This window comes from Polistes canadensis, unplaced genomic scaffold (genome assembly GCF_001313835.1).
Source record: "Polistes canadensis isolate GaletaPanama2010 unplaced genomic scaffold, ASM131383v1 scaffold_90, whole genome shotgun sequence".
Taxonomy (NCBI): Eukaryota; Metazoa; Arthropoda; class Insecta; order Hymenoptera; family Vespidae; genus Polistes; species Polistes canadensis.
The window spans coordinates 3,892-16,391 of NW_014569637.1; the positions used below are offsets into that span (position 1 = coordinate 3,892).

Genomic DNA, 12,500 nt, shown 5'->3' on the forward strand with positions numbered 1-12,500 from the left:
TATTACATGATATTTGTTTTACAAAACAAAATATCTTCATATTATTTTATAGTACAATACCATTCCCGAATTCCCGCTCCAATATCATATCATTTTTAAATTTCCAATYACACACAGTTTCCCCACTTTTCATTTGTCATTTCATTCGTAGAAACTAATTATCTTATAATGTTTTTTCATGATTCTTTTATTTTTTTAGGTATTAAGATTTAATCAATTATTGTTGAAACTCTTAATTTTATTTTTTTTTTTTTTCAGGATATGATATATTCCAATGGATTTGTAAGTATTGGATTATCATCTAAATAAGGAACATGCTTTCGATGCACATTCATTGGATCTTAGCAAATCTAAACTAATCTTTCTTTTTTCTTTTTCAGGTTCGTTTCCAGTATTTTTTTCAATGGGTAGCGGGTAGATTCTTTCTTTGTTAAGAAAGGTCTACTTCAGGGATGCGACCCTGCCCACGCGAGCCTTGATTCAATCTCTTATCTCCAAAGATAGAATCATATCTTTACCTAAAATTCCACCCACACCAAACAATCCTTTTTTTAATATTTTGTTGGCAGGATGAATTATGGAGACGATGCGAAATTCTTTTGAAGAATAGATGAAAGAAAGATCAGAAGTGGACTGAGTTATGGTAAACGGTAGTATTTTAATATGTTAATTACTTTAATATTGCATCGTACTAGTGAGAAAAATCATTATTAATGCACTTTCATGTTTGTACAGGTACCATAGATCAGTTCAAATTTTTACAAGTATCATGGATCATTCATTGCATCTTTGCAAATCTAAAATAATCTTTTCTTTTTCTTTTTCAGATTCGTTTTTAGAGCTACATTTCTTCTTCTTTCCTACCCCTTTGTTTTTTTGTTGTTGCAGGTTCAATAAGAGGAGGACCAGAGGAGGACCAAACAAGGACTTTATAATAATTAAATGTGTATAATTTTCATATGTTTATTCTTCTCCCCTTAGCAACGCACGCATGTGATAATTATGTATGGTGTATTTTTAATGTATTTTAATGTATTTTATTTGTTCATAGGTTCCATGTTATTTCGATTCTATTCATGTTTCATTTCTCGTTTATCATTTTGTTATTTGGTATTCAGACTTTTATCTTCATTCTCGATAGTAATCGTAAGGATTTTTTGAATAAAACTTTTAGGGTGGGGCCTAAGAGTGGGGCTCAGTAAAAAACGTTCTCGGGGCTTTCATTTTCATTGGTTTCAGTTTAATTCGGATGGGGACATCTTCAGGATGCACATCCCGGGTCTTCGGAAGCGGTTACCTCCTCGTGGTTAGACCTGGGCAATGGTATTTTACTTTCAGTATAATGTTTAACATATTTTATATGTTATACATTCCATTGCAAGTAAAATCTAGCCAAAGACCGCTTACATAAAATATTATAATTGTAATTAGTTTCTATTAAATCCCTAATTAACTGATATCATATTCCTTTATTCCTATCCTTGGTTCCTTTTATCCATTTAATATACAGAAACTAATTACTTTATAATGTTTTTTAATAACTTTTATATATTTACAGATACCAAGGAGTAGTCCACAATTGTTGAAATTTAAGTAACGATCTATAAAAGAGATTTCATTCGATTCATTCATTGCATTTTTACAGTCCTAGAATAACATTTCTTTTTTTTTGCAGGTTTCTTTTTAAAATCATAGCTGCAATGGATAAATAGTAGGCTCTTTCTTTTTAAAGAATCCTTAATAGGATATTATTTTGTACATCATTGATAATATTGCTTACGAATTCGTAATATATTCTTTAAAATTTTACATATCTATTATCAAACATTAAAATATTAAATATCTATTATTCTACTTTGACGTGTTACTAGGTCATCAAGTATAATTATCTGCTTGGACATTTGACTAATTGTGCTCGTTTATATGTTAATGAACTCTAAATTCATTGATAGTTCACGAGCTTGTGAATAGCTAACGGAAAATGTAAATTAATTTTTTAATAATTAAAAATTAAAATCATCAAACAAACTACGAGTTAATTTGGAAAACAAAGTATGAAATATTTTATCTTACTTCCACGTAGAAAATGTCCAATGCAGTTTTCAGGGATGAAGAAAGAAGAGGCTAATTGCTGAAGAGGCCCCCACACATTTGTGGTATCAAGTGGGCAACTTCTAAACTATTGAGTTATTTCCAAAGGTTCAACAGCAAGTTCGAACTTTTCGAGAATAGCTCTTTAGTCATATTTTATATTTTATTATATTACTTTTTTGCCCGTCATTAATTTGTAGTTGTAATTGGAGATGAYGGACCATCCCATCTCCTTGGGACACCAAATTTGTGTCCCTCAAAATCGTCTAAAAGATGCATATGTGTTTTATTAATTCGAGTCAAATATTTGAAAATTTTCATATTATTAAATTTTTAAGTTTAAATAACGTTCGGTAAATATTACAGTAATTTCTTTATTCTTCTTTCGTCTTTTTAAGATTTTTCACTGTCACYGTATTTTATTAAATTTGTAGTTTTTCTTTTCTATATAATGCAGTTTCTAAAATATTGCATRATAATTAATAGATATTATTTTTGTTTAGTAACCTAATATTTGTACTTGTTTATTTTTCTAAATATATTTTATCTAAATGTAGAATCACGCGTTATAATTTAATTTTATTGTAACGGTAAATAAAGATTTGATAAAAGTAAATAAAGAATTCAATTGAAAAGTGCATCCGCGAATTGGACGATTTATATGTCAGGCTATTGTATCACCTGATTGTATGATTAATAAATGTTTCTTTTTGTTACAGGTAATCGTCATTGGAATTCTTCTTGTTTTAATTTTCTTCTATTTGAGCTTTTAATCATTTCTGAAGACACAGATAAAAACTATGTATGACATATACATTGTTATGTAGCACGAACACACATAATTCTGCTAACCATAGATTAATACACTAAACGAATACGAATCTATGTGATATTTCTATCTGCGTATCGTCCAAATTTCTGAATAGATAAGCCGTGTTTAAAGCCACAATGTATATTCTTATAGATTATTGCAATTGGGCAAAATTTGATAAAAATCGTCTGGAAAGTTTCACTTAAACAATATCATAAATTAATATATTCATTGTATTCGATTAATATAAATAAAAATATAAAACATTTAATTGAATCGTCCTCGAAATAATTCAATAACAAAGTAAATCGTCTTAAAGTCAATCGCAAACTACTAGATCAAGAGTACTCGAAAGTATGTTGAAAGAATGAAAGAACGAAGAGGAAACTCGTTGAAGCTGGTTTTTTTGAACGATGTGCCCTTTGTACGTACCATCCATCTTCTCTTTTCACGAAAGAGTTAACGATGTCTCGAGCGGGAGATAAACGGCCATTGAACTACAGGGTGACAACAAAATTCCATCTATTCCAGATGGTGCTGTTATCAGTAGGAAATACCAAGCTGAGTTCATTTTCGGTAGGAACAACCGTTATACTCGAAAGAGGAAGGGTAGATCGAAGTTAGGGAGTGTAACTTAAGTTGGAAGAGGAAATAGGGGAAGACGGGTGTGATCAGCGGGGAGGAAAGGAAAGGGGATGAAAAAAAAAGAAAGAAAGAAAGAAAGAAAGTGGAGAAGGTGCTATGAATTGTGATTTCTCTCGGTTATCTGCTTTGCACCTCAATAAAGCAAGGTCTGCGTAATGTGAAGTATAAACTCGAGTGTTACCCGAAAATATGGCTACTGGAAAAAGAGTAAAATGAGGAAAAGGTAGTTTCCAGTATGCTCGAGAGAAGTCTCCTCTTTTACCTGCAAAGTTACACATTGCTATTCCGTAGATGTAACAGCTGCCTCATTCGTAGCGTCTCGTTTTTTGATATGCGCCTATTCCTAAGAGAAATGGAATATTTCCAACTTGTTTCCTTACTGGCATACAATGAATATATATATATATATATATAATGAATAAAATTAACTTAACAATATTACGTAGATCATAATAGAAATAATTACGATTATTGGCTATTAATAATATTCAGGAAATATATAATCGAAGATTCGTATATTTTTTTTCTAATCGAACATCAAATTGTTTACTCAAAAATCATTTATTTATTTCAATTTGGATTGATAAAATACAAGCGTATAACACAAAATACATTGCGAATATCGAATACTATATATACTACATATAATACTATAAGAAAAGAAATAATAAATGGAACACAAGTCTTTCCATCCACATTCGATGATTATAATACGTATTTATATAACTAATATAATTAATAATACTTTGGATAATAAAAAGAATAGTTTGATAACATAATATGTATAAATTCAATTTAAGAATTTAAAAGTGAAAATATTTCGTGATAAAACTAACGAATAAATGAATCACAAAGATTATGGTTGCCAATAAAAAAAACTGATTAATTTAACATAGAATGTTGTTTGACATATTAAAAACTTGGAAGTACTATCGAGTTGATCGGTTTGCTCATTCCATTCAAACTCACGCGTCATCAATTTTAACATCGCGGCTCATTGTTCGACGTCTCGGTGGAATCGACAAAGGCTAGAAATGCGATTTGCTTCGGGGCGCAATCAATGTAAGGTCTCACGTATACATCGCAAATTCTATGGCTGTCGGGCATTAGAGACCACCTTAGGACAGTTACGAGAGTTAGATTTTCATCATCTAAAGTGAAGATAACAAGACCATGATCAACTTTGTTCTATCCTTCAAATATTTTTCATTACTTTTCTCACACCCAGATCTTCTTTTTTCGCAATCTTTTATTAAGCATCAATCATTTTTCTTCGAAGATATAATTCATGTTGTCGATCAATGTATACAAAATTAACATTTGTTAAACTTATAACTATTCAAATTGACTATTCATTAACTTACTCGTATAAAATAACTCTTATTATATTTGAACACATATATATATATATATATATATATATTTGAAAATGAGGCTAGCAACCTACCCTCGGTAAAAATAATAAATCGCTCCTAGAAATAGCAATTAAAAAAGCTGTTATAACAAGACAAAGTTTTAATTAAAAGAAAAAAAAAAAAAAGAAGATATATACATATATATATCTGACTAAAAAAAATGTTTAATTAAGATCGTTCAAAAATTGAAAGCTCAATGAATTATTATTATTATTGTTGTTATTATGTTGGTGTATATTCCCGTCACGATACTTGGAATTTTTTTCAAAGGATTTTACTTATTAGTAATTAATAATAGATTTATTAATCTGTGATATCTAAGTAACATTGAATATAAGAAACAAATTATTGGAAGAGTCAGTACACACATTTTGTTACATTTTGTTACATTTTGTTAAAATATCACCTAATAAGATAATTTAATAATATCCATAGATTTATTTGACGTATTTTAATTCGATATACAAACTTTTTTAATTACTATTATTTTTATTTTTATTTTTTTATTTCTTTTTTTATTTTTATTATTATTATTTCAATTTAATTTAATGTAATGGAAGGATATACGTAGATACAATATACGACTACATTGATTTTAAGATATTTAACACTAAACCTACCACGCGCGATCAAATAAATGACTACTTTCTGTAATTTGTAAAAAATGCAATGAAAAAAATTATTTTATATTTTTAAATATATAAAAGAAAATATTTTATTCATAATCCAATTGACTGAAATCTCATTCTATATTATAACATATGTCTTTTTTTTGGAAAACATTTGACAGCACACGATATATTAAATATCAGTAGGTTTAGTGTTAAATGAAAAAAACGGAAAAAAAAAAAAAAAAAGAAATGAAAAAACATTAAACATCCTTTGGCAAATCATCTTTAAAAATAATACGTGCGTGCAAATGAGCAACGTGAGATTCGAGGACCATAGAGGATTTAAAAACTTCGTTGCAAAGAATGCAATAATATTTCGTCTTGACCATACCCGGTCTCAAATGATTTTCAACGTGGTTTTTCAAAAAATCAACATTTGCGAATCGCCTTAGACATTCGTTGCACTGATAATCGCCGTAATCCAAATATTCGATCAAATGTTCCTTCAAATAAATTTCCTTATCAAACTTAACGGGACATATCGAACAATAAAAATTGTAATTTGTGACAGCGTTCGGAATGGAATTAGGAGGATTCGTATGTAATACCGTTTCATTATCGATTTTTAATACATCGTCATTAGCAATCTCGTCAATATGTAAATCAGTTGTAGGATTTTTGTTAATGACAGTGGATACGGTTTGTTCATTTTTTAACTCACCGTGAACGTGTTTCTGATGACACAAAAGAAAAATTTCGGATGTTAAAACTTCACCGCAAATATCACACATGTATTTTTTCGTTAACTCGTTATCGAAATGAGTCAGATTCATGTGATTGTTGAGTATCGATAAGTTATAACATTTTCGAGAACATTTGAAACATCTATAACTGCCATAATCCGAAAAATGTTCAATGTGAATCAATAGTTCGGTAACGCTAAGAAATTCCATGTTACATTTTGAACATACGTATGATCTATTAGTTTCATTATAATTCATGGAATTTAACGATGATTTGTCTACTTGTTTGTTCGGATGCACGTGTGACATGTGCGCTTGCAATTGTATCTCGACAGCAAATCCTTCGTGACAATATATGCATCTGTATTTGTAAAATAATAAAGTATCTCCAGATTGATGGAAAAGTTTGTTGTGACGGTTCATCATATACAATCCGTGAAATACTTTGTTACATAATTTACAGTGAAATATATGATCCTTATGAAAATACGTATTATGTAACTGATAACGTTCGACAGTGTCAAAGAATACGCCGCAAACCTTGCAAATCATTTTTGTCGATTGATTATTTTCGCTCTTCGAAATTTGCAAGAAATCCGTGATTTTTTTGTTTTTAGTTACTGCTGTTGTATGATAATGCAACTCGTGTATTCGAAGATTGTTCTGAGTACGGAAACCTTGATTACAAAATTGGCAATGCATTTTATATGAATTACAAATACTTATATCGTGAGCAGCATCCATGTGATTTTTCAATACCTTTTTAGTCGAAAAAGAAAGCCCACAGTGGCTACAATAATTATTGGACGACGACTCGTAGGTACGTTTGTGTTGTTGCAAACTTTCAAGCTTTTGAAACTGTTGTTTGCAAATAGAACATGGATATTTTTTCTTCTCTGCTGTAATTTCTGTTACTTCTATAGGCTCGTTACTGTCGTTAACACTCGGTTGTATCGAATTACTAATATTTAATGTTAGTTTTGTTTGTGTATTCTCATTAGGATTACAAATGATAAATGTTGAGTCAACAAGTTGCAAAGGATCCATTATTGGTTCTTCTATCATATTACTAGAACAAGGAACTTCAGTATTATCACTTTCTAATGGTTCTATTAAATCAAGATAGATTACGGAATCAGTCTGTGGTTCATTTCTTTTTTCAATAACACTAGCATCATCATTCTCTTTGCTTTTACTAACTTGTTTCGTCATATTCTCAGCGTTATTTACGTTAAAATTATCCTCTAATATTTCTAGATAATCGCTATGATCGTCATTATCATCAACCTTTTGAAATTCTATTGATTTTTCCTGATTATTCTTATCATTATTAATTTCTTCAGGTTCTATTGTTTTCTCTTGATTATTCTTCTTATCATTATTAATTTCTTCAGGTTCTATTGTTTTTTTTTTATTATTCTCACCATTATCGATCGCTTGATGTTTCTTTTGTTTTTCTTTATTATTCTTATCATTATTATAGATCTTCTGATGCTCTGTTGGTTTATCAACATAATATTTATTATCATCATGATTAATTTTTAGACGTTTCTTTGACGATTTCGGCATTCGCAGTATTATTTTAAAAGCAGTAGATTTGCAATTATAATTTTTAAATGAACTACATTTAAAATTCTTATTTGAAACAGGACGATCTTTCTTCGATAAAGTTATTTTAATACAATGTAAAAGCAAATGTTGTCTTAGTAATAATCGGCTGTTTAAGAATTGTTGACAAACGCAGCATTTGCTAGTCCACATGTCATGTTCTTTTAAATAATGATTCAATAAAAGTTGTTTCGAGGTATACCTCGCTTTGCAAATAGTTGAAATATACGCCGTGTGACATTTCCTTACATGTTTTTTCAGATTTTTCTCCGATGTCAACGATGCATTACAAATTTTACAAGGAAAAGTTTCTGCAGGAGTAATTTCGTTTCCAATATTTGCCGACTCGATTATTTCCTTTTTAATCTCCGGTAACTTTAACAAAGATATTTTAACTTCCTTTAATATAACATTCTTAATTGAAAGTTTTTTGTTTTTCAATACATCAGTATTGAGTTTCTCAACATTCGGTGTAATTTTGGAATTCTTTATATTATTTTTTCTCGGAGATCTTTTCAATTTTTGACCAAACATCCTTTTATTCCTACGATGTATAATATTATCGCTTATAGGTAATTCTAATGGACTATTAATACTTCGCGATCGAGTGATTTTTACGGGCAGTTCTTCGATAGAAGAATACGTGGTACCCTTTCTTTTTATAGGTCTTAATTTACAGTTAATAGACTTATGATTAAGTGATGATCGTGAAATCCGAGAAGATAGTCTATTAAATTGTAAAAAATTCGAATTCAATTTAGTTGGTGTTATTACATTTATAATACTATCACATTTTACCAGAGGAATTATACATGGTTTACACGCATTTAAATGTTTACTTAATTTATCATCGCTTTGATTATTTTTCTGTACAACTGTAGGTGATGTTACGCTATTATTAACCTCTTTTGAATTATTTAGGGAAGGTAATGCATAAGATTTTGTAGTAATACTATTATTACTTTTATAATTATTACTATTAGTATTACTATTAGTATTACCGTCATATGGCAAAGATTTGTCAAGGAGATTGTTATCCGAAATTTTTAAAAGAGCTTCCATCATATTCTTGTTAATGTGTATTTGAACAAACGGTTGTTTATATTGCATTCTATTTTCTTTTGGTTTGTTTTTAGTTTGAAATACATTTGAAACTATATGATCCATCGATAATTCACCTTCTTGATCATCTGTCCATTCTTTTTCTTGTTTAATCATTGTTAATGATTCACACATACTCGCTTCAGAGTTGTGTAAGTTTTCATTAACCGTTCCTTCTGTTTCTCTTTCGTTGTCCCATTTCTGTTGTATCAATTTATCCTTGATTGGGGTGATGGAATGTGAAACAGTCGAATGATTAATCATAATTTTATCAGTTTCTACGACGTCCATCTCATTTATTTCTTTATTGTGGTAATGAAGTATGTGAGCTTGCATACGTCTCTTATGCTTAAACCGTCCTTTACAAATATCGCATTCATAAATGTAACATAAACACGCCTTCTTACTATTTTTCTCTTTAATGTGATAACAAGATTTGGAAGCACAACTGTTACAAAAATAAATATTAGTACGTTCATAATAACTATTATGAAAATTTAAAATTTTCTGACTGCGGAACGACAAAAAACATATGTTACATTGAGTCGTTTTATGTAACTGTACTTCATCTCTTTCTAGTTTAAATCTATTAATATTATCACTTTTTTCTAACGTCCCAACATTTTCATTACTTTTATTTATGACAAACGAACGTTTCTTTTGCTGTAGATGTTTACTATTTTCAATTATTGCATTACCCATTAAAATAGATTCCATTCTAATTCGACTAGTTATTACATTGTTACTAAGATTTTTAGTTGTAGAAGGAACATTTTCTTCCTCACTGTTATTATCCTCGGTTAGGTCGATATATTTGCACTGTATATTAGTCGATACACAATTGTCATTCATCTTTACGTTGTTCCTATCACATGGCTCTTGTTTAATCTTGATTTTTTCTCTGTTAAACTAAAAAGTTTGTTCACAATTAATTCTATAGATCTACAATCTACTTGCATTAACTAAATTAATTAATAATTTGCAATGTAAAAGTAATTGCACATTCTATTTTCATAGATTATTTTAATAATTTAAGTCTAGTTCCAAAAAAAAGACGTATACCATATAACTATTGAATATAATTTGTAAATCATTCATAAATATACAGGGTCTTTTGTAATTAGTGATACAAGCAAAAAATAAAATAAAAAATGTAGAATAAATTTTGTTCAAGAAAGAAGAGAAAAATAAGTTTGAAAATATATCAAATACCCATACACTCAACTAGATTTACAATCCTGGAAACTAAAAGTCTTCTTCGATAAGCATAAGTGTAGAACCGATACAAAAGATATCATTGTACTGACAATGTTTGTAAGTATTTATATATATATATATTTATGTATTAGAAAATACAAAAATGCTCTATGGAATATCCAAGAATTATAGATAGTAAAATTCATCAAGCTGCAACTGAACCAAGTTCATGCATAATCAACAAATTTTCCAACTTATTTTTCTTAAAAACAAATCTTTGTATGAACAAATTATATTCTACATTTTCGACTTAATTTTCCATATAAAATCATCTTTTGCTAGTTTGTACTTTATAGGATCCCCCACATAGCTTTGAAAATAATCATTGTGGTAACAAAAATGAGTAACTTCAAGTGACTATTAATAAAAAAATAGAAAATTTATAGTTTAAAGAAGCTAATTCATAATGTAGCATTCATTATGATGATAACTAAACTTAATTTGTGGTGTGTTTGAAAGTAAAATAATAATAAAGATAAACCAATACTCTAAAGCCATGACTAGTAATGTAAATAGTAACATAATATATAAAGTAATATAATATAAAAAGACTATACTATTTTTTATTAAACATTACTTACTATAGAAACTTCTGAAAAATCAAATTCAGCAGTCATAGAATCCAATGGTCTTGAGGACTGACAAGCTTGTTCCATAATAAAATTAACTATTCAATTTAGCCCTCAGGAATGAAATATTTTGTTTAACATTTGATAATGTTACTCTATTTCCATGATAAATCTTCTAATAAAAACACTATAAATAAAATTGAAAATGAAACCATAAGTTTTTACATCAACATCAATGCATTTTAATATTGAAAGTACCAATGAATATTTATCTCTCTTTCACTTGTTCTCTTACGATTATTATTTATTAATAGAGAAATATATAATAGTTTAGTCTCAATATGGGGAAAAATAAAATGTACAATTCAATATGCATTTGATTCGTATAATGGACACATTGTTTTTGGATGAAATCAATAATCATATGTAAACAGAATATTCTTCTATTAACAATCACTGAAGTTTGATAAGCACTCATAAATATACATTTTAAACAATTATACACACAATTACCTTTTATTTCTGTAATTCTCGTTACATTTTCAACGAACTACAAAATTTCATTCCTAACTGCACGTACGTCCTCTATCTTCCCAGAAAAACTGCAACACCCCAACGTCGGTAACTGTTCCGTATTAAAATGACTCTTCTTTATCGACAGAAATTCTACACCGATCTAAAAATATGCATAACTCACCGTGGAAACGCTGACAAGGAACCTTAACAGCAGCAAAAAATGAATAAGTACTCTTAATTGAACATTAATTACATATTAACAATCCATAATTGAACACTTCATTATTTATTTATTTAATTAGTTACAAATAATAGAAAATACAATAACGTTTTTTCCTATTTCTAAGCAGAGCAATGAAGTTTTCTAATATTTTTTGTTTTCAATCAATTACTCACTTTTTGTTTATCCGTTTTTCTCCGATCTTTCTAGCGCCAATATGATATCGGGTTTTTTTTTAATCTAGTAAGTTTTTTCCTGTGTGTGTGTGTGTACCTGTTCCAAGCAATCGTTCTTAACGAGTAAACTCCTTTAATTAATAATTAAAACAACATATCTATATTAGATTTCTAATTGTTATTTGTTTTTAAATGTATATAAAATTTAATTACACATTCACTTTGTGTACACTACATGCTATTAGAAGTTACTAGAAAATAAGAAAGTTTAAAATATACTGAAATTCTAGTAACATGGCTAAGCCGATATCAGTAATAGTAGTGATCTACCTCTATCTTACCGACCGAGATCTTATAGTAACTTACTAGAAAATTACGACATCATAGAAAACCTACCGCAGAAAGAAGCTAATACTAATAATAATTCATAATTGCTTGCTTTACTAATTAAATATTTCATTAGTTATTGATAATTAAAAATCTGATAATTTTAACCCACAACGCGAATTAAGACAACATAGAAAACCTACGGCAGTAGGAAACTAATATGTGCAACTTATGGCTTACTAATATCTCATTGTTAATCCATAATTGTTTGCCTCAATTATTAATTATTTCACAAGTTATTGATAATTAAAAAGGTGCTAATTTTAACCCATCACGCAAATTAGGACAGCATAGAAAACCTACAGCAGTAAGAAACTAATATGTGCAACTTATGGCTTACTAATATCTCA

The 12,500-nt window shown here is 28.7% G+C and overlaps 1 protein-coding gene across 3 annotated transcripts; it reads right to left on the bottom strand.

The window, feature by feature from the left end:
• Positions 1-5,797: 5,797 nt before the first annotated feature.
• LOC106787031 (zinc finger protein 521-like) lies at positions 5,798-11,538 on the bottom strand. Of its 3 annotated transcripts, none has more exons than XM_014749035.1 (3): positions 11,365-11,538; positions 10,864-11,038; positions 5,798-9,934 (listed from the first exon to the last, which is right to left on the bottom strand). In XM_014749035.1, exons 2-3 carry the CDS (start codon positions 10,936-10,938, stop codon positions 5,834-5,836), a joined length of 4,176 nt encoding a protein of 1,391 aa, XP_014604521.1. In that variant the 5' UTR covers positions 10,939-11,038; positions 11,365-11,538; the 3' UTR covers positions 5,798-5,833. The 3 variants fall into 3 exon arrangements, with proteins under 3 accessions (XP_014604521.1, XP_014604522.1, XP_014604523.1); XM_014749036.1 differs by having other exon boundaries at positions 11,110-11,538; XM_014749037.1 differs by lacking the exon at positions 10,864-11,038.
• Between the last annotated feature and the right edge of the window lie 962 nt (positions 11,539-12,500).

Coding starts and splice junctions, on each gene's coding strand:
- LOC106787031 (XM_014749035.1), bottom strand. CDS start 10,938: ATGGAACAAGCTTGTCAGTCCTCAAGACCATTGGATTCTATGACTGCT. Junction 9,935..10,863: donor ATTTTTCAGAAGTTTCTATA/GTAAGTAATGTT, acceptor CAAACTTTTTAG/TTTAACAGAGAAAAAATCAA.